At 42.4% G+C, this 23122-nt stretch overlaps 1 protein-coding gene across 1 annotated transcript in view; it reads right to left on the minus strand.

The window, feature by feature from the left end:
- The window catches only part of LOC114807963 (cysteine-rich protein 1-like), a 44964-nt gene extending 23722 nt beyond the window's left edge, over positions 1-21242 (minus strand). Inside the window, exon 1 of the mRNA XM_029054928.1 lies at positions 21169-21242. Within this exon, the coding sequence (XP_028910761.1) occupies positions 21169-21211 (43 nt within the window). The 5' untranslated portion in view covers positions 21212-21242. The remainder of the gene's footprint in view (positions 1-21168) is intronic.
- Between the last annotated feature and the right edge of the window lie 1880 nt (positions 21243-23122).

Genomic DNA, 23122 nt, shown 5'->3' on the forward strand with positions numbered 1-23122 from the left:
CAGTCCCTCTCCCACATGGGGCTCAAAGTTGCAATATCTTCCCCAGTTCTTAGTACAGGGCCTGGCATATAGTAAGTTCATAATAAATACCACAAATATTATCATCATCATTATTATATGGCAACCACAACCACTGGCCACCAAGTAGACCTCCCCTCTCATGAAAAAGAAAGGCTAGAGCAGTGAGGTGATAGAGAAGGAAGGACAGGTGACTGGGAGATGGAAAGAGTGAGAGGATAGTTTAAAAGTGGAAATGGGAATAGGGAATGAGGCCAGCGGGCTGGCAAGGAGAGCTAACCAAGAGAAAGGAAGATTATTCACCCTCACATCAACTCTCCCACACTGTCTTCTCTGAGGTCTTTGCCTGGGTCTCAAATCCAGGGTTTTGATTCTCTTTGAGTTTTGAATTTGAAGTTTGCTGTTTACTGCTCAGCTGTGTGACCTTGGGCTGTGCCTCAGCATCCTCACCTGCTAAATGGGGATGTTAAACCAATTGTAAAATAAATATACACATCTTCCTTCTGTTCCTGATGGAAATACCCTGAACGCAGTCTGTTTGCATTCTAGGAATATTTCCAGATCTAGCCCTATAGGAAATATGGAAGGGTATTGCCAAAGATGGCAAATGTTGGAAATCAAATGTTAGTTGAATGTTTCAGAACACTTTGCTGGGTTCTGGAAATGGGTAAATGAAGATCTGATCAGTTTCTATGCATTGCATTGCCCAATCCCAGGGAAAAAAAAAAACAATTAGCAGATGGGGAGAGGCAATAATGGATAAAATGTGTCCTCCAATCACCCTGCCCATCCCAATGAAAAACCCAAAACTTCTTTTTCCCCCACTATCAGAAAAAAAATTACCAGAAAAATTAACTTTTTGAGAGGTCAGGAAAACCTGGTGAAAAAGCATTTTAAGAGAGAGATTCATTCACATATGCGGGTCTCATTGACTTGCATTTTAGAAGAGAAAAGAATACCTTGCTAAGCCACTTGCTCCCATTTTGAGAATTCCTGAGGGATCAGGGGGAAAATTAGAGATTGGGAAAGAGCCACTATTTGATTGGCAAACATTTTGAAGAGACCAGATCTACAGGAAAAAAAAAATCCTATTGGACTAATCGAATTCCCTTCTCTGTCACCTCCAGCACAGCTGCCATCTCTTCTATCTCATCGACCTTCTTCGGAGTTAGAGATACACCACTGAGGCAAGACCCTGAGGGAGGAGAACTGTCCAGTCATGAGACGAACCTCACAGAAACGTCATGAAAGCAAATTCTGATAAGCATTCTTTTTGATCTCCTTCCTGAACTTGGGAAGGATCGTTGTCCTAGGAAGCCAAATACCTGTCTCACACACAAATGTTTACAAATGTAATAATTTATGTGGGGTGTGCTAAAAGGCCACACATCTCAGTGGGCTAACTTGGTGAGCTGACACTTACAAAGTCTCACCCTAATCCAATCCCCAACCTGCTGGCTGAGTGTGAGCAAGTACTTTAATCTCCCTGGACCACAGCTTTGCCACATGTAAAATAGTGGTAATGATGTAATATATTGTTTCCCTCTCTCCAACTTATATCGGCTCATGGCGCCATGAGTTTCAAATGACCACAGCACGAAAATGAGTCTCAGATGGGCCAACTCATCATTTATATGCCCTGTGGGGTGTGTCAAAAATGTGGCTTCGAGGATCCTGGAGTCCAACAAAAAATAAGGTCCAAAGCTTGATTTCCCAAGCTAGGCCACTCAGGGATATGGAGAAAAGAGAACTGCTGATCCCCGCAGGACAGCCACTGGGTATTTTCTGAGGCCTATGGCGGGAAATACCACCTTTTGCAGCATGGGATGATGAATAGAGCATGGGCCTGGGAGTCAGAAGGTCATGGGTTCTAATCCCAGCTCCACCACTTGTCTGTTATGTGACCCTGGGCAAGTCACTTAACTTCTCGGTGCTTCAGTTACCTCATCTGTGAAATGGGGATTGAGTGTGAGCCCCACGGGGGACAGGAACTTTATCCAACCCGATTGGCTTGTATCCACCCCAGCACTTAGTACAGTGCCTGGCACATAGTAAGTGCTTAACAAATACCATAATTGCTATTAACTGTATCTCGTGAATATCATCCTGTCACTCTACTGGTTTGCCAAGGCGGTATGCCACCAGACATACTGTCAGACTGGCCTCTTAGTGAGGTGAACCCAGGCCAAGATGGCAGAACGGTCACAGCTCCGTTGACCCCAAAGCCAAACCACTAATTCTCTTAGGCCCAAACCCTTGCCTGCTGCAATTTAAACCTGTTTCCTCTTCTTTAGTCTTCTGTGTACATGGAGAACAACGGGTAAGTATTCTTCACAGAAAAACCCTTCACATAAATGAAGACAGTCATCAGGTCACCCCATAGCATGCTCTTTTTTTAGGTTAAACAATGCTAACTGCGCTCTCTTTTTCTCACAGGACCCTTTTTCCAATCTTTATGTTGTTCTCAATCAGTCCATCAATCAATGGTATTTATTGAGCACTTACCGTGTGCAGAGCATTGTACTAATCACTTGGGAGAGTATAATACAAAAGAGTTGGTAGGCCTGTTCCCTCACCACAAGGAGTTTACAGTCTAGAGGGATTTCTCGAGACCCTTTCCAATTTCTCCACATCTCTGTTAAAGTGCAGTGGTCAAAACTGGAAACAATACTATATTAAGGGTCTAACCAGTGCAGGACAGAGTATTACAGGAAAATTACAGCCCAACTCCTGCATGCCACACTACTGACATATCCCAGATTATTGACCTTTTTAAATAATAATAATGGCATTTGTTAAGTACTTACTCTGTGCCAAGCACTGTTCTAAGCACTAGGATAGGTACAAGGTAATCAGATTGTCCCACGCGGGGCTCACAATCTTAATCCCCATTTTACAGATGAGGTAACTGAGGCCCAGAGAAGTTAAGTGACTTGCCCAAAGTCACACAGCTAAGTGGCAGGGGCGGGATTAGAACTCACGACCTCTGACTCCCAAGCCTGGGCTCTTTCACTAAACCACGCTGCTTCTCATAATCACAAGACTGCATTGCAGGCTCCTGTTTACTGTACTGTTGACTATGACCTCTGGGTCATTTTTCCAGAGTGTTTGGATCTAGCCACTTTTTCCCCTTTCTGCATCTGTACCACTTGTTCTCCATCCCTAAGTGAACTTTCTTGCCCTTCTCCCTCTTGAATTCTGTTCTGTTTTTCTACGATTCAAGCTCTGAAGCTGCCCACTCTCTTTTTTTCATTATTCTGCAGGGCATGCATTAGTTTTCTTGGGTGTTTTTTTTAACCTCCCATTAAGCTGATTCTCAAAATATATAGCTCTCTTGTAAACTTGCCTTCCATTACAGTCAGACCATGATTTTCCATTTTGCTCTCCCTTTAGCTTCCTGGAGCAGATGAGCAGCTCCTGCCCCAAAGCACAAGAGATAACTTTCCTCCATTTTACACGGAAAAGAGAAAAATAGTCTTTTTAAAATAAAAGCTGCTCTGGGCAGGGATCGTACCCCGTATGCCATGTCCAGCTGGACAGCACCTAGCATATTCTTAGTGCTCCGTATCCCTAAATTGCTGCGGCTGCTGCTGATGACGTTAATGATGATTTAGGTATGGCCAGATGGAATTTTAAGTAAATTAACCTGAGTTTCCTCCATCAATTCTGATTTACTCTCTACATACTGAAGGGATCAAAATAGATACCCTGTAATGGTCCCTAGGCACTTATCTGTTGTTCTTTAAGAGTGAGTTATGTGTCACTGACTTTGCGGACTCCCCTGTGGCCTTGCAGACAAAGGAAGCTATTGAGAAATCGGAGAAGAGGAGGGTCGATCAGTAGTGGGTCCCAGCATCGAAACATAAAAAGCCTGGATTTGCAGGTCGTGTGTGCCTGAAAGAAACTGGTGTTTACAAATGAAAGGAAGGAGTCCAATGGTGCGAAATGAACCTAGTCAAAGCACTCATAAAGTAGATCAGCGAGACCTCATTCTTAACAACGGGCACGTGTATTTCTCAGCCCCAGACTAGCCACTGGGAATTTGGCAAGGTACCCCATTGCCTACATGCTCACTTTAGGAGATAATAGGACATGGCTCAGGGGCCATCTATTCATTTCTGCCAGGGCTTACTCGATGTAATTAGGTGCCTTATTGGGTGGATTTGCATGATGATTTATTTCAAGCCCCTTTATCTGCAATGTTTGGATCTCCATTTCCTACAGATCAATTTTCTAAAGGATATATATTTGATTCTGAAATCATTCAGGACAAACGATGACTGTAATGTAAAAAGAGCCTATAGACCAGGGGCAATTGAATCTTGTTACTCTTTCAGACTAGGAAATATCGCATAGCTATGAATATGACGATTCAGACGCACATTTAGAAGAAAACTGGCATTTTGGACTCAGGATCAGGGAAAGACAGTAGTTTTCTTCTCTCACTCTCTCTTTTTTCATTTCTACAACGTAAGAGGGAAGACATTTATGTGGCCCATAGGGAGCCCAAAGAGGTGAGAATCTGCCTGCTCGAGGGCTGAGGGCTACTGAAATTTGTATGGTTGAGTAACAAAATGTCTGACTTTTGGAAAAGCTGAGAACGTTGGTGCCCAACACTGGGTTCATTTTAGCACCCACCGTCTCTGAGTTTTGAAAGGCATGGGGTGCTTAAATTGTTTTCCAGAAAGCAACGCCATTTACTTGCAATATCCAACTAACTGTTTAGATGGTACCTGATAGTCTGTTTACATTGTAAACTGAAAAAATAAGAAATTTTAAAGGCTGCGGTTGAGCCCGAGAGCCTGATAAGAAAGTTACTTACTTAAGTTGGAAACCCAGGAAACATTAGTAATCTTTACAACTGCCTACGACCTTTAACTCCGAATCTATAACTTAACTAATTAATCCAGTGTTCAGTAGTCCCAAATGGCTTTCATTTTCCAGACATGAACCCAGCTACTTGCTTCTAGTCTACACACCTCACCTGTTCCTGGAGGGGCACAATTCAATCTTGCCATTTTCTTGTGAAGCTATATGCTTTAAAGCAAGGAGAAGGACATCTGGGATAAAAATGACTATATAAATCTAAGGTGGAATACATAAAACCTGATCCAAATTCTCCAATCCAGGCAGGACTACAAAACTGAGCAGAAAAAAGTCACACAAGAACTTGTTTTTGGATGGAATTTCCCAAACGTCCAGCCTCCCTTTGGGCAGATTATCTTCTGTTGCATTTACCTATTTGCAGAGAAATGCAAAGACATTTATATCTTGAAAACTATTCAAATATTTTAAAAAAATAGTCTTTCTTCCAAGTCAGTGTCCATGAATCATCAATTTCTCTAACATTCCTATGCGATCAACTGGGAGGAGAAATTCCTATCTCTCTTCTACAGATGGGGTAACCGAGTGAGTCACATCAAGTCAGGGGTGTCCTCAAAGTTACCAGCAAGTTATTGGTGAAGGAAGAAACCCAACCAAGGGCAGGCTAGGACACTCACGAAGAGGCCAAGGTGAACTATGAGTCCCAGGTGAAGATTGCAACTAAACAGTTCTAATTTTAACTGAACTTTCTTGCCCATTTTTAATTAAAATGCAGTGTCTCCATTTCCACCCTCCCTCTTCAGAGCAGTAACATCAGTTGATTTGTCAAACCTCCTTTTATCATGTCATAGTCTGTGTTAAAAGTATAGTTCAGCCCGGGGTGGTGGATGATTTTTTTCTTTCAAACACCTTTTCCTTCAGCTGCTAAATTGCAGGGAGGCCAATGTGGTGTTTAATCCAATAGTTTCTCTTTGTGTCAGTGCTATGAGTATTGTTCTCTTCACGGAGAGGTGAAACATTAGCCTGTCAGCACATCTCATGACAAAGACTCATTTGCATTAAAAGTCTGTAGAGGGCTCCACTTCCTATAGAATTAAATCTGGTAGGAATTATAAGACACTTTAAATTAATCAAGTCAATGAACTTCATATCCTTCTGTTCCAGTTTCTTATGTCTTGGTTTCAGCTTAGAATCTCTCTCTCTTTTATTCTCTCTCTCTCTCCCTCTCCCTCCCAAACTAATACTAAAGGTTTTCATTTACCTCAGCCCCATCAAACTTATGTTTCCCCACCCCCACCCCCACCCCGGGTATTTAGTGTGCACCTACTTCCTCCTCCCATTACAAATTGCCACTGTGTTATTTCCCATCTGCCTAGGGAAGCAGGAAACCCAGCTTTTTCCAAACTTAAAGCAGCTGCCAAATAGCTCACTAAATACAATTTGGACAGCTCTAGCTCCCCAGGAACCCAAATAAATCCCTTCCTCAGCCAAGGCCTGCTATTTTCAAGGCTTCTCCCTGATGTCAGCCCAAATTCCGCCAGCGTATTCTTTGTGCGTGGGCAACTGAAGGCACAAATTGGGTGATGGGCACACCAGCAGCTCAATTGGCATGCACAAGCGTTGATTTTCAACCGTGGATGAAGCAGGTGCGGTCCACTCCAGGTGAGTGTGCAAACTGTGCATACCCAAGGGAGTCCCAAGGTTGCTCATGGACCTTTACAACTGATAAGGCACATAGTAAGCGCTTAACAAATACCAACATTATTATAAGGACGTTGTTGGAAGATCGACTCTCTCAAAGACGAACTTTACATAGGGAGCCAAAAAAACAAAATTCCCAAGCTTTGGTATAAGAAAGCCAAGGCAGGCTAATGTTAGGATAGGGAAACCTGAGTGGGTGTGCATATATATCATTCTGAACTGAAATGCATGCATTTCTTAAAATTCATCTTATATCCTGCCAACAGACTGGCTTTTCAATAAAAGGCATTTTCCAACAATGAATGCTTTAGGGAATAAGCCGATCACTACTTGAAGTCAAGAAGAAATCTTCCTTTGTTCCTCCTCTGCTTTGGGGCTGTTTAATCAGCCAGATGTAGTGCTTGAGGAAAGGCTGCAGAGGACATGGCAGAGACAGGACATCAAACTGAATGGTTCTGTTCTTGCTCGGCAATTTCCATTAAGGCTTTTGAGGCTGACATCCCAACCCTTAGATGCCTCTAACCTCCACTGACATTTGAAATGAAAATTCAGGGAACTTGAAGGTAAAAGATGGCAAAAACACTTATATGATTTTTCTGAATACTCCCTCCATCATCGAAGATAAGGACTTACAAACTATAAAGAACTTATCAATCCATGAGAATGGCCTGCATTCCAATTTCCGAAGAAGTCAAGCCTGCAAACAAAGCATGAAGAATGGTCAAACTCCCTGATGTATTGGAATTCCTGCCAAGATCTAAAAACCACTATATTCTATAACCCCCTCAAGGGCAGGGATCATGTCCACCTACTCTATTTTCCTCTCCTAAGTGCTCAGTACAGTGCTTTGCACAGAATGAGCACTCAGTGAATATCACCGATTGATCGGGAGGTGATATGCTGCTCACATATCTGCAAAGGCTTTTCCACAGCCTACTGAACACCTAGGAAATGCCACAGAATTTTCAAGACCCCATCATTGTCACCATCTTCCAGAAGGAAGGCGAGAAAGCTAACTGTGGACACTATTGCGGCAGTGTGGCCTAGTGGATAGAGGAGAGGCTTGGTTATTCTGTAACTGACAAATGCGTAAAGCGTTTGACACCCTCACTGGGCCAACGCTTCACAGTCTACTCAATGAGATATTAAACTGCCCAGAAATGTTGGTCAGCGCTCTATCGTTACTCCACAATGATATACATTGGTTACATCGGTACTTAGTCTAATCTTTTCCCTACCATCAACAAAGTGAAACGTAGTTGCCAGGTTTTATATAGCCTATTTTACATATCCATCTTTGAGAATGCAACCAGGGGTGAGGAAGTTGGTGTTACTAAGCTTCCAGTCCAATTCAAAAGTCTGAGATTACGATAAAACCTGGAGATAATTGCAGAGTCAGGGCAAGGCTACAGATTAGTGATAAACCTTAAGAAGAATAAGATATGTTCTAACCTGCACCAGGCCACCTGTCACATCCCAAGATTTTCACTGGAAATATACATCTGAAGATGGTAACCCTGTGTTCATTGGTCAGTTGACAAATAAACAATTGAGCTGTTTGAGTGTGGGATCAAAGGAACATCGAGCTCCAGATCAAACGAAAGTCCTACAGAATGAGGGTAGTAACCAACCTCCTATAGGGCAATGAGACCTAGACCTCCCCACAGGCTCAGTTTTCTCAGAAAAAGTCCCAGTTTTTATCACTTTGACCAAGTGGTCTTGAGAAAAATTTCCCAATAAATGTGGGAAGGCAATAGGAGCAGAAAAAGCTGGTAGGCAGGAATTCCAAATGGTATGGTCCTTCTTGGACACTAATAGGAGTCCATGAAGTAAGGCATGTCATTTCCTGACCATCTTTCAAATATTTTTATTTTTTTTTGTTTATGGTATATTTTGTAATCAAGTCATTGAACTTTTGTTTCCTCAGTTGTCTTACTTCTACTCAAACGCTTGCTTCCTCTTTCTCTTTAGGGCCTCAGATTTTGTTTTTCTGTTAGGCTTTTCCCATGGATAATTTTTTAGCTTTAGGCATACCATGTTAAAATATATGGATACTGTACTTTCACCAGTGTTTCCTCAAGAAGCAGCATGGCCTGCTGGAAAGAGCACAGGTCTGGTAGTCAGAGGACCTGAGTTCTAATCATGAGTCCACCACTTGTTTGCTTTGTGCCTTGGGGAAGTCATTTAACTTCTCTGCGGCTCAGTTACCTCGTATGTAAAATGGGGATTAAGACGGTGTGGGACATGGATTGTGTCCAACCTGATTATCTTCTATCTACCCCAGTGTTTGCTACATTGCCTGGCACATAATAAGTGCTTAAAAAATACCATTAAAAAAATATGCCTTATGGTCCTTTTTTCTAAATGGCTTGTGTTTCAGTCTCATAGGATGGCAGTAACCTCTGCCTTCCCTCCTGCCATGGAGGGATCCCGCTCCCAGCGCGCTCCAGCCATGCCAGGCTGGGGATAAAAGCTGCTCTCGTGTGTTCATGGATTACTTCATCGCCACCGAGAAAGCCACCACAGTAACCACTATCTTCCCTCCCAGCACCAAGGGGCCTCACTCCCAGCATTCTCCGTGAGTGCCAGGCTGGGGATACGAGATATTCCCATGCACTTTCAAACTCTTCCATAGCTGCTGAGAAAAGCACTGTGGTAACCATGGCTTTCCCTCACACCATCCCCAGCATGCTCCTTGCATGCCCGAACCGGGGATGAAAGCTACTCCCAAGGGGTCTCGGACTCTTCCGTCATCATCCAGAAAAGCACTGCATTAATCTCTGCTTTCCCTCCCACCAACGAGGGCCCCTGCTCCTGGCTTGCTCCCCACTTGCTCTTAGATGCCTCCATCACCACTGAGAGTTGGAGCTTATTTTGTCTGTTTGTGTTGTGTTTCAATGTTTCATCACTCGTTTTACGTCTATCTCCTATCCCTTCTCCCCCCATGTGAGTTCCATGAGAGACAGGGACCGTGTTTAATTTCTACCTGCGTGTCTTCTCTCAGTATTTTGTTCAGTGCTCTGCACCCAGTAAGTGCAAATCAAATCGGCAAACACCAAAAACAGCACTAGGTGTGGCAAATGGCAACACCAGGAGCAAACCAACACAGAATATTTATATGCGTAAATGTGAGAGACGGTCTGATACATAACCATGTATCGTGTAGCAGACCTTTCATCCACAACCACACATATTAATAGTGATTCCCCACACTGGCGTCATCTTTGACTACAAAGGACAACTATATAAATACATCTTCTATCACCCATTGGGTATCGGACCGAAAAGCACCACTTACCTCTTTCATACTATAGTGCCAGATACACGTGAAAGATGAATAAATGCTTTATGATATAATGAGGCTGTTGCTTTAAACTATGCCAGATAAATCCAGTCTCATTCATTTCCTCAGGAATGGAAGAAAGTATTTAGAGTGTATACTGAGACGTAAAACATCACTGACATGTGAAACAGAAAAATAAATATAAGAGAACATGTGTTACTTAAAGTACCTCCACTCAGCTTTCGGTTCTGAATGAAACAAATTGCCAGTCAGTTTTAGTTTTCTTTAAACCAGGCTGTGTTAGGCCTGGAGATAATATACCTGAAATTCTTTACTTCTCGGTGTCTTCAGCCTGCATGTCAATTAACGGCATTACCTAGTATTGATTTTTTTTATAGGCCCTGCACTTTCCTTCACTTAAGGACATCTCTGGAATCAGTAGCTGAATAAAGCAGCAGCAGTGAAATGACTGAAACAGAGTTCAATTGCTTAATTCTCCTTTTACCTTTGAAATCGTTCCTCCAGAGTTTCCTCCACTGGCTCCTCCTCCTCTCTTCACCCCCTCAATGTGGATGTTCTCCAAAGCTCTAGCCGAGCATTCTACACGTTTTTTCTCCGAACTCGGTAACTCAGGGAGTTCATTGGTTTCCAGCCTTCTCCCACCTGTTGTAAGAAGATGCCTCCCAAATCTCTCTTCTCACCCTGATCTCTCTCTTTATGGCCCCACACTTCCTACACCTAGAGGATATCTCTAATTCAATTCCCTGTGACCACCTCCAGTCAAGATGATGAAGACATCTTTATTCCAAAGTCTTTCCTATATGGGCCGTATCCTAATTCTACTTCTCCCCTAATCTCTGTACCTTTATGTTACCTTAAACACCTTCCTCTCTTCATCCTCTACATATAATCAGTAGCTAATATGCACTTTTTCCTCACATTGTCACTGGTACCCACCCATCATTCAATCAATAGTACTTATTGAGCACTAACTGTGTGCTACAGACAGTGTACTAGACATTTGGGAGAGTGCCATACGGTAGAGTTGGTAGATATGCTCCCTGCCCACAAAGAGTTTATAGTCTAGAAGGGGAGAGAGATATTAAAACAACTTAATTTAATTTACAAATAGGGGAAATGGCATAGTATAAGGAGAGGTATATAAGTGCTGTGGGCCGGAGGTTGTGGTAACAAGTACTTAAGGCGTACAGATCCAAGTGACTAGGTGAAGCAGAAGGGAGGGTGAATAGGAGAAATGAGCATCTAGTCAGGGAAGGCAGCTTGGAGGCGATATGATCTTAGTAGGGTTCTGAAGACGGGGAGAGTGGTGGCCTGTCAGATTTGAGAGGGCAGTGTGTCCCAGGCCAGAGGAAGAATGTGGACAAGGGGTTGGCAGTGGGACAGATAAGATCGAAGTACAGTGAGTCACCTTCTCTGGGCCCACCATGTGATACCTTGCCCAGGTCTGGGTCACATCATACCCTCTATTTGTTCTCCCAGGTTCCAGCCATCCCTAAATGTGGTCTCCAGCTCTCATCCAAGGTACTCCACCCTTCCAATATGCTCTCACTTGCTGCTCTATTCTGCTTTTCACCACCCATCCCAGCAAATCTTCCCCTCCGACAGACTCCGACATCTGGGTCTCTTTCTGCAACCTTCAAGCTTGGCCCAAGCTGTTCTTCCCTGCTCTTGAATTCCATATCTCCTCCATCTGTTTCTGGACATTCTATTTCCAGGGTCACTCCTTCAGGAAGCTTTCCCTGATTACCCTTTCCTTTCATCTTGCCTCAACCCACCATCAGCCTCAAGAGCACCTACTTTACGCCCAGAAGTGTAGCAATGGTTAAAATAAAATATCCAAGAAGAATGGATCTCCCTACTTTCCCAATCATGCCATCCCATCAGCCACCTCAGTAATCTCATGCCATACATTTCCATTTATTTAACATGCAAGCAGAATAGATGACAGCAAGATACCCAAACTGCTCTATGGTGAGCTCATGGCTTAGTGGAAAGAACCCGGGCTTGGGAATCAGAGGACGTGGGTTCTAATCTCGGCTCTGCCACTTGACTGCTGTGTGACCTTAGGCAAGCCACTTCACTTCTCTGTGCCTCAGTTGCCTCATATGTAAAAAGGGGATTAAAACTGTGAGCCCCGCATGCGACAACCTGATTCCTTTGTATCTACCCCAGCACTTAGAACAGTGCTTGGCACATAGTAAGTGCTTAACAAATACCATAATAATAAAAACAACCTTAAACAAGCTTATCACATCTTATTGACCACTAATCAGATCCTACTAGGAGAAACCAATCAGAAGAGGGGGTAGGAGGAGTGGGTCAAAAAACAATGTCTGGGTTTTGGTTGAACCTGAAAAAGGTAACCAAAAACCTTTTGTTTCAAGGGGGGTTCTCCATAGCAAGCCACAATGTCGTCAAGTACCTTAAACAAGATGAACAACGGAAATGCTTTTAAAATATAACCAAGCAAAACTTCAAGGAATGTAGCATAGCAATGAACAGTTGGGAGAGAGCAGCAGCAGATAACCTGGAATGTATCAATCTGCAATAGGGTGATTATCTTGGAGCAGAGGCTTCGCCTCGTGGAAAGAGCATATGACTGAGACCTAAATTCTAGGCTATCTGTCACTGGCCTGCTGAGTGACCTCGGGGAAGTGACGATCTCTGTGTGTTTTAGCTTCCTCATCTGCAAAATGGGGGTGAGATAGATCGTGAGCCCTGTGTGAGACTGTGTCTAATACGATAGTCCCAGCACTTAGCACATAGAAAGCACTGAACGAAGGTGATTACTATTATTATTATTATGAAAATCATGACCCCCAAGAGGGAGAAATAAATCTCACATCAAGTATTGTGAGTAACAACTACAACTGTGCAACTGTTACATTTATGCTTTGCAGAAGGGACTGTGGATCACACATGGGTATTTTCAGCCATATTCACACCTACTGATAAAAATCTCAGTGAGGTAAGTGAGTTCATAATGTGATGAAGGAAGTGGGAGATTAGTCTGGGAAGGTTTCAGGTGAGTAGTGGGCTTTTAGGGTCTAAAGCATCCACCCACTGGATCATCAGGCTTTTAATCAAAACTTTGTGTGTAGTGTCCCATACATTTTTCTATTCTGCTCATCTATCTACTTCATCATTATGAGCATTTGTGTGAATTGGAATTTGTTCTTTTAAAATTCCATCTGCTCCTGAAAATTATTAATCCACTGATCTGACATTTTAAAATTGGATCCTGCACTTTCCCAATTCGTTTCCACGGAAATCACTGAACCCACGACACAGGCGTAGCCCTGCAGAATAGGAATAAGAAGTAAATCGCAGGCTCTTATAAAGCTAATTTCCCGGAAACGCATTTGAGTTATATAAATATGATAGGTATATCACCATCACGAGCAGTTACTGAAAGTCTACTGTGTTTAAAGTACTGCACTAGGCACTTGGGAAGATACACTGGAAGTAAAAGATACAATCCCTGCCCTTGAGGCGCAAACAATATATGGGGGACCTATAACTATAAATCAGCCTAATTCAACTATTGACAAATGAAGCAAAAATGAGGAAAGATCAGCTGACCTGTTGAATTCCTACTTCCTAATTCATCATTCATTTAATTTGTCATCTCTAAACGAATCATGGGCAGAGGAATGAGAGTCCACAAGATAAATGGGGTTAAAATCTTTCACTTGTCTGGTGTGTGACTCTGGGCAAGCCACTTAACTTCTCTGTGCCTCATCTGGAAAATGGAGGTAAAGAAAAGCCTGGGAGCCCCACGTGGGACAACCTGATTACTTAGTATCTATCCCAGCGTTTGGAACAGTGCCTGGCACATAGTAAGCGCTTAATAAATACCGTTATTATTATTATTATTATTATTCTCCTGGTGAGGAAGATAATAATTCAATCAGTCAAGAGCCTTTATTGAACACTTACTCTGTGCAGAGCACTGTACTAAAAGCTTGGGAAAGTACAATAAAATTAGTAGACATGATCTCTGACCTTGATCCCCACCCTCAGCCCTACAGCATTTACACTCATATCCTTTTCCTCTACCATTTTCCCTATTCATTCATTCATTCATTCATTCAATTGCATTTATTGAGCACCTACTGCGTGCAAAGCACAAACTTGGGAGAGTACAATGTAACAACAGACAGACACATTCCTGCCCACAATGAGCTCACAGTCTAGAGGGGGAGACAGACACTACTATAAACAAATAAATAAATTACAGATATAATAATAATTATTTTTATGGTATTTGTTAAGCGCTTACTATGTGCCAAGCCCAGCCACCTCTGAGTGACCACGCTTGAAAAACATCCATCGGTGGTATTTACTGAGCATTTACTGGGTGCAGAGCACTGAACTAAGCACATGGGAGAGGAATTCAAAAGAGTTGGTTAAAAAACACAATCTCTGCTCTCGAGGAGCTGCGGCCATTCCAGACAAGATGGCTGATGATGAGGGGAGGATAGCTGAAGAATAGGAGGGGAGAAAAAGGCTCTTTCCTCTGCACCTCTTCCTTCCTGCAGTTACTTTTAACCATGACTGTGGAGTCCCCTCCTGCTACCCAACCAGACGTAGGCCCCTATTGGCTTTTTAGGAGGTGAGGCAGAATCCCAACCATTGTGACCATCCTGGCTAAAGCCAGATATCTCTTCACGTTACATAAGTACCGTCTCCTATTTAAAAGAAACCCTAAATCCATATTTTCTTCAAGAAGCAATTTACTTGAAGAAATGTTTCGAGACGAGCAATGCATTTAGGCCTAATTTTAGGATTTACTGCTTAGAACGTGGGCTTTTTTCAGCCTTCATACGTAATCTTCAGAAAGTCTACCAACACCAGAACAAACTGCCTAACCAGGATCTGATTGCTACTTCCTGTAGGAGACTTAAGAAGTCTGCTCTTTGATGACTTTTACTTCCTGTTTCCCGCCAATCACACCAGAATTTCTCAGCCTACATGCACTGTGGCTTTCCCAAGAATAATAGCAGGCTTGCAAGAGCAGAACTCATTTAAAACGAGTACTCTGTTCATGTTCAAATAACAACTCCATCCTGTTACCTGCTAACATAGCCGTATTGTTACTATGCTTCCTCTCAAACCAATCCCACCTATACGTTAAGGAGACGATAGTGACTGTAGAAGAAAAGGCATCAGTGAATGGGGAGTGAAAATAAGCACGAGCCTTCACCGATGACAAAGTCTATTACAAATGATCTATTAGGATCTGGGCAAAGTTTTCATGATGCAAACACTGCCTTACGTGTACTGGGTGGCTCTCAGCCTCTCCGTATGCCATCTAATCAGGTGGAATTTATATATCCCTCATTTCATCACTAGACCCAAGTCTGTTGCACTTTATTAAGTGTCTGTATTGTTTATGTATTATTTGCCACCTTTTCTGTAGCCATATTCCAAATTCATGAAATAAAAAAATAAATTAAATTGCACAGTAAATGGGTTCTCTGGAATAACAGAGACATTATTTCAAATTGCAGAAGTCTGCCAGCTCCATGACACCTGCTGGTGCCATAATATGGGAAGAAAACAGAAACCATGAAATTTGCATATGAAGCTCAGATCTCAGGCCTGTCAAATACAAACACAAAGTTAACCCTTAACAAGACTACCGGACTGCGAAATTCCATTTTCCCTGCACATCAGAGCCAGCAAAAAAGGCATTCTTACCAAAACATATCTTGCTGCTTGATTCAGCAACTGTGCATTTCTTTATATGAATCGCCCCAAACCAGGAGGCCACACCGAAGGCTACTTACGATTTGTACCATGGCTTCCAATCCCACAGAGTCATGGATACTGAAAAGGACTAAAACATATGCTGAGGCTTATATCGATTTAATGGCAGTCAATTAAAGACCCCCACCTATGCAAGCGGGAAGTGAGGGATCCTGATGTGGATTGGTTTTACTGACGATCAGCATGAGAAAGCTGATGTGAGGCTGCTTATGCAATCTTGAGAGCAATAGTGGTGAATGATGGTGGCCCTTTCTCTACCTTCAACTCTACCCAGTCAGCCACATGGTGGGAGAAGAAGGAAAACCATGATGAGGTCTTAGGGCAGTAACCAAGACTGGGAGGAAGTGTAACCGTGGTGAAGTGCCCTTGTCTCAGATGTGGTGAGCCCAGGAAGCCAGTTAGGTAGTCCTGTAGCCCTGGAGAGCTAGTCCGGTAGGCAGCCAAGCAGGAGAGAGGAAACTCACAGCCTGGCCATCAGCTTTGGCTACCTTGTTGGTACAATCTCTCATCATATTCCGACTGGATTACTGCATCAGCCTCCTTTCTGATCTCCCATCCCCCTGTCTTTCCCCACTTCAGTCCATACTTCACTCTGCTGCCCAGACTATCTTTCTACAGAAACACTCTGCGCATGTCAACCCCCTCCTCAAAAATCTCCAGCGGTTGCCTGTCAACCTTCGCATGAAGCAAAAACTCCTCACTATTGGCTTCAAAGCTCTCCATCACCTTGTCCCCCTCCTACCTCACCTCCCTTCTCTCCTTCTACAGCCCAGCCCACACACTCCACTCCTCTCCTGCTAACCTCCTCACTGCGCTTCATTCTCGCCTGTCCCGCCGTCGACCCCTGACCCACGGCCTACCTCTGGCCTGGAATGCCCTCCCTCCTCACATCTCCAAACTAGCTTTCTTCCCCCCTTCAAAACCCTACTGAGAGTTCACCTCCTCCAGGAGGTCTTCCAGACTGAGCCCCCTTTTTCTCTGTTCCTCCTCCCCTCCCCATCGCCCCTACTCCCTCCCTCTGCTCTATCCCCTTCCCCGCCTCACAGCACTTGTGTATATTTGTACATATTTATTATTCTATTTATTTTATTAATGATGTGTATATATAATTCTATTTATCTATTTTTGATGCTATTGATGCCAGTCTACTTGTTTTGTTTTGTTGACTGTTTCCTCCTTCTAGACTGTGAGCCCACTGTTGGGTGGGGATTGTCTCTATTTGTTGCTGAATTGAACTTTCCAAGTGCTTAGTACAGTGCTCTGCACATAGTAAGCGTTCATTAAATACGATTGAATGAACGAATGAAAGTTTTGGCAGGTGGGCATCAGATGGAGAAACAGTCCCCAGAACCAGAAGGAGAGAGAACTAGAGCCTGACAGCAGGCCAGAATCCCCTAGTGGTAAACAGAGTGGTTGGAGTTACACCTAGCAGCTGGAGCTCAATCCAGAGTGGATTGCATGGAGCTGGACCTGGAAGTGGTAGGAAGAATTAGGGTCCAGTGGAGATGAGAAAACAAAGCCTGGAAGGTGGGAGACAGACCGCGGGAAGAGACAGAACAGAAAGTGAAGAGAGAGAGTTAAGGGAAGTATCAAAAAATCCCTACACATCCCTCATGCATATCAACTGGTTTCCATTGGTAAGAACTGGGGTTGGGATTCTTGGGGGTAAGGAGGCAATAAAGGTCAAGTCCTTGGCCTTCATCCTTGGGCTTAGGGATGTACATGCAGAGGGTGATAGCTCTACAGTTAATCTGATATGCCATATGGGCAACCCGAAGATGAGTAGAGCCTGTCCTCTGCATCTTTCCATGGAAAAGAGACTTTAAAGCTTCTATCTAAGACTACAGCAAATTAAGCAAAGGCCTAAAGCTTTAGAGATACTAATGAAAAGCTGCCCTACTCATTCTTGCTGAAAATACCATGTAATATAAAACCCTGAGCAGCCCAGTAAGTGACCTCTTAAGCAAGATTAAGCTAAGAAATGTCGAACTGGAGAGGGTTTCTAAACGACATAGAGGGACATGGGTCTAGATAAAATAATGATTGATCTTCACTGCCTCTAACTTTTGAAAAATGTTCTTTTTCCATGTTCTTAGTCCTCTACTTGGCTTGATTTGACTAAGTCCTAGGGTGTAAGTCCTGAAATACATAGGGATACTGCTTTTTGTCATTCTGCTGTTAAATCCCAAAATGGGGAAGTGGGGGACAATGACATTTTTGAAGACTCTGTATGGCTGTCTGCTTTACCCTGACTCCTTATTTATCTCTGACTGATGGGTGTTTTTATTCAGAGGAGAGGACCACTAAATCCTAAGAGTCTTTAGATCACTTAGCCCTTCCTCTCTTTCCCCATTGGGGTTGATTTATTCATTCATTCATACATACATTCATTCATTCAACTGTGTTTATTGAGCTGTGTGCAGAGCACTGTACTAAGCACTTGGGAATGTAAAACTGATGCTAGATGTCTAGGTTTCCCATAGGATAATTGCAAAAATGAACAGAGACCATGAAAATAAAAAGAACTTGGAACTAGGAAAGAAAAGTATTCTATAGCATGCAGCCATAGGCTCCACTACCATTCTTTCCAAAAGTAGGGTTCCAGGACAGAAGTTTTACCAGTGCTTTGCTTGATGGGGGTAGAGAGGTTGGTCAAACAAATGGAATTCAGGAATACCCTGAAGGTTGCAAAACCTCAGAATCTCCAAACTGTACATTCCAAGCACTTAGTACAGTGCTCTGCACACAGTAAGCGCTCAATAAATACAATTGAATGAATAAATCGTTGGTTTGGGAGCTTGGGCTAGCCAGCCTAAAGATAAGGGTTTGGGGCAGAACAGAACAGACCTAGTAGTTCAGGAGGTGTTGGGGAAAGAGCTGTGGATCCAGGAGATTTAGCCTATGGAATCTAGCTCCTCTCACAGGAATAAACTCCACTAGCAACATCATCTTTGAATGCAAAGGGAAACATTAGTTTGTATACTCTTTGAAGGCAGGGACTGTGCCTTGTTCTTTTTTTTCTTCCTTCTGTAACATTCTACAATTCCCAAAACAGTGCTTTTGTAACCAATGAGCACACAATCAAAACCATTGACTGAAAGATACATAATCACCAACATCGACATCAATAACAACAATTAACAGACAATGTTAAGCAAGGCTTTTGCCCAAATTTGTATTTAAAATGTTATTTTTGAGATTTGAAAATGGCTTCATCTTCATTTATTATCATTATTATTAGACCCAGGGCACTGGAAGTACTTAGACCCACTACAGCAAGAAACATATTATGTCCTAAAAGTAAAATATGTCAGGTTGACCTGTGGTCTGCTGAAAAAAAAAAAGTCCAGTATACTGTCAAAATCATTTCCAAATATTTTTTTTCTAAAATCCCAAGGGGCAATAGTTCATATTCAGAACTATTTTTAAAAATTTAGCTATTTTTTCCTGACAAAAAAAAATCACAAATGCATTTACCCTCTACTTTCACAACTTGAACCATATTCACTGACCCCAAAATTCTACCATTCCTACAATTTCCCTACAAGATTTTGGCTCAATATATTGAAATGACTGAGTTCTATGTAATTGAAAATCAGAGATTATATTGGAAATACAGTCAGACCCTAAATTATTGTGGCAAGTATTATTATAATGAAATCATTTAAGTAAATACTTGCTAAAAGAGTGAAAGCTATTTTTTAGGGGGGAGAAGGTTGTTTAAAAAAAAATGCAGTTTTGGGCAATAAGCCTTGACCTTTTAAATAATCCATCAAAACTATTGAAACAATATTTAGAAGAAGCTGTTGAATTAATACTAGTTCAGTAGAAAATACCATCAAATTCCCCAAAGCATGGAGAAACAATTCAATACAACTAGAACATTTCAATTAAACGTTCCATATCCTAGGAAGCATTTATACATTTTAAAAATGTTTTGTAAGACGACTGACCGAGAGATACATTAAAGGCCAAGAGAAGAAAGCTGTCGACAAAGATATCTCTTCAGAAAAATCACTAATAATCTGGCCCTGTAAAGGGAATGTGTGTGTGAAAGCATAATGTGCACTGTTACCTCATGTGTAGCATATTGGCTCCAACTCTGAATTTTAATGATTTTGAATGAGAAACCAACCATTCTTATTGGTATTACTCGGAGCTTTGTTCATCTGAATAATAGAAAGCTGTGAGGGAAAATAAGTTGCTTCCCTGGGTGAAGAGCCCCCAGAAATCAAAGTTGTTCGAAGGGGGAAACATTTCTAAATGAAAAGCAAATGGGTCAGTTAGCACCATGTGCCTGCCGTTGAATCAAACCATCAATAGTCTGAGTCGGTAATGTATTTTGGGCATGTTTCCTTGTCCTGTAAATGTGGTATTTATAGCACCCCTTCAGTCCCGAGCTCAATAGGTTGCCAAACCAGTCGGACCCCAAATTTAGGGATGTAGAAGAGTGCCTCAGCCCATCCTGGAGGAGCCAATTTTTTTTTATAATTAATGTTTTTTAATTTGGAAAAAGGATTCATTCAAAAACTTGCAGTTTCTACTGACAGCATATTGGATTTCACATCAGTGAAAAATAAGAACGAGACAAATAGTTCACTCTATCTCGTGGCACAATGAGCTGTGTTATCCTGATAATCCTTGTCCTCATAAGGAAAAGGCACAACCAACATTCCTAGCTCTTCATAAAGGATATGATCCTTACAGCCCCTAAATACAGAGGAAAGCCGAGTCTTAAAGAAAAAAAGAATAGTGTGTACATACATTTCAAAGGTTCAGCCCCAAAATGAATTTTCTTTGTAGCTCAGGTAAAAGAAAAAGCACAGTTGTGCTCAAATGACCATATCACCCAGCAAAAGAGCCTCCCTGAACAGCAAAGTGCTGATTTGGTTAACCTTCCTAGGGAAATGTGAAGGAATCCCACTGATGCCTTCAGAATAAGTGTATTTTTAACTAGATTTGAAGCGAGAAAGCTAGCATCAAAGTCAAAAACTAGCCACGACCCTTCCTTTATACTCTTCCATCTTATTTACAGGGATGTTACCTGCTTTAGTGTCACGAACTAGACTTAGCTCAAGGTTATCACATTCCAAAATCACATCACCTGATAATGGTGCAGAGAAAGTCTAACAACTGCACTCTGTCCCAATGAGAATTAAAAATTGCAATAGCATTCCAAAAAATGTTTGCAAATGTAAATTACAGCTCCCACATATTCTTCCAAGGTTCATTTGTGGCTTCATCATAGGAACTTGCAAAGAAAGCTATGTCATTCAGAATATTTTCCTGAATTAATTTCCTACCTATTGCCAAAAAGACAATGGAGAAGGCAATTTCTTTGATTTCTCTTTCTTTCTTTTGAATTGATCCTGAGCTTTACCGGCCAGGCATTCATGTATTTGAGAACTGGCAGACCTGAAACATAGTTTCAACTCCATGCCGGATGGTGGATAACCTCATTAAAAATGCAAAAACCATCATTTACCTTGGAAACACCTAGCCTCCTCTTCGATTAAAAAAGAACCTCATTTCCAGAAGAAGCAACTTACCAAAGTAAACAGGTTTTCCACAAAAAGGGAAATATGAAATCATCTTCAAGGTGTCTCCGCATAAAACACAACAATCAACGCCGTCTGTAAAGCAGGCTTCTTTTCACATAACTGACAGGAAAGTCTTGACACCTCCCCCGTCCCCCACCCGCTCCAGGGTGGTGATATGTTCCGCTTTTGAATTAGGATGTTGTGGTTATAGGTAAATTAGAACCCAGTCTGAGCAGCTGGGTCTTCCTTCCCCCTTGTGCCTATATGCTTTTTCTTCAAAAATCGTTTCCTGGTTCACAAAGACATTGAAAACTTTACCGCATGTCACCAAAGGAAAGGTGTTGGGGTGCGTGACTCCACCTCCTGTAATTACGTGGTGTTGCTGTTCCTGGTGCTCCCAAACGTCTAGTTGAAATGCTGCCTCTGTGACATCTTTTAATGAACCTCAGCTGGGCCTACAGAAGAACATTCTCTTCCTGGCTTTGGGGGTTGTTTCTTCTTCTGATGGAAGCAGCCATTTGACACCTCGCAGAAATGTTCATTTCGAAAGCCCTGCCCTGGGCATTCAGAAATACAGAACTGTTCCCAAAGCATTCGTTTTGTCCATGCACAAACACGGACATAGCCCAAAAGCATAGAAAATGTGAAGGATTTATAGCCATATATTGGACATTTTTCTCTCCAAACAAAAAATATCAGTACCTAAATTCTCAAGTTTAGCTTAGTTGCCTCTATATAATAATGTCTGCCTGCTAGGCATGTTGGCAAATATTCCCAGTCCAGAATGTAGCGTGTATTTATGTGAGCATGTGTGTGTATGTCGGTGTGTGTGCACCCAAGTATAGAGGGGACCAAAGACAAGTAGGGATTATTATCATATTCTGGTGGTGGTAGATGGTGACCCAGCTACATGGGTCATTTTGGGGACACTCTGAGACTGCTGTTGGGAACTGGATCATCCCAGAGTGGAATCGGGGAGCCAATTCCTACCTGCAGACATGCCGAGGACCCAGATTGAGCGTGGTTCCCACTTTGGGGACCCCCCTATTGTTCTGAAGGATGGCAGAAGAGTACAGGAGAGATCTAAATAAGAGTAGTTCATTAAACTGCTTCCCAGAGCTCTCTGAAATGCAGTCGATTCCTGGAATCACTTCAGCCCTGTGGAGGCCCAAATTAGGAGCCTGAAAAACTACCCCCAGGAACCTGCAATGAAAGGGAATCCCTTGAGGGTATATCCCAACCCAGCTACAGCCCATAGTGATCAGGAGAGAGGGGGAAGGGAATCCTTTTAAGCGTTGCAGTGCCTGCTTGAGATACAAATGTGTGACACTGTCACAGTCCTGTTAATGACTACATATAAGTGTGTGTGAGTGTGTGCTTGTGTGCCCCGTTTAATAAAATATATGGAACCCATTTGAATTGATCAGATGATGTGGATTTTAAATGGACCAGATTGTATTGAAATTAATGAGTTCAATATAATATATGTAGATACAAGATTCACCTTGTGATGACACTAACTAAATATTGGATTCAACTTGGAGGTCAAAAATTGTTTCCTGTTCTTCCTTTGTGTCCTTTGGAATACCCCACTGTACCTAGAATAGTGTTATTTCATGGAAAATTAACATTAATCAATCAGTCGATGGTATGTATTGAGTGCTTACTGTGTGCAGTGCACTGTAATAATAATAATAATGTTGGTATTTGTTAAGCGCTTACTATGTGCCGAGCACTGTTCTAAGCACTGGGGGAGACACAGGGGAATCAGGTCGTCCCACGTGGGGCTTACAGTCTTAGTCCCCATTTTACAGATCAGGTAACTGAGGCACCGAGAAGTGAAGTGACTTGCCCAAAGTCACACAGCTGACAAGTGGCCGAGCCGGGATTCGAACCCATGACCTCTGACTCCAAAGCCCATGCTCTTTCCACTAAGCTTTGGGGATAAAATTGAAATATAAAT

Source organism: Ornithorhynchus anatinus, chromosome X5 (genome assembly GCF_004115215.2).
Source record: "Ornithorhynchus anatinus isolate Pmale09 chromosome X5, mOrnAna1.pri.v4, whole genome shotgun sequence".
NCBI lineage: Eukaryota > Metazoa > Chordata > Mammalia > Monotremata > Ornithorhynchidae > Ornithorhynchus > Ornithorhynchus anatinus.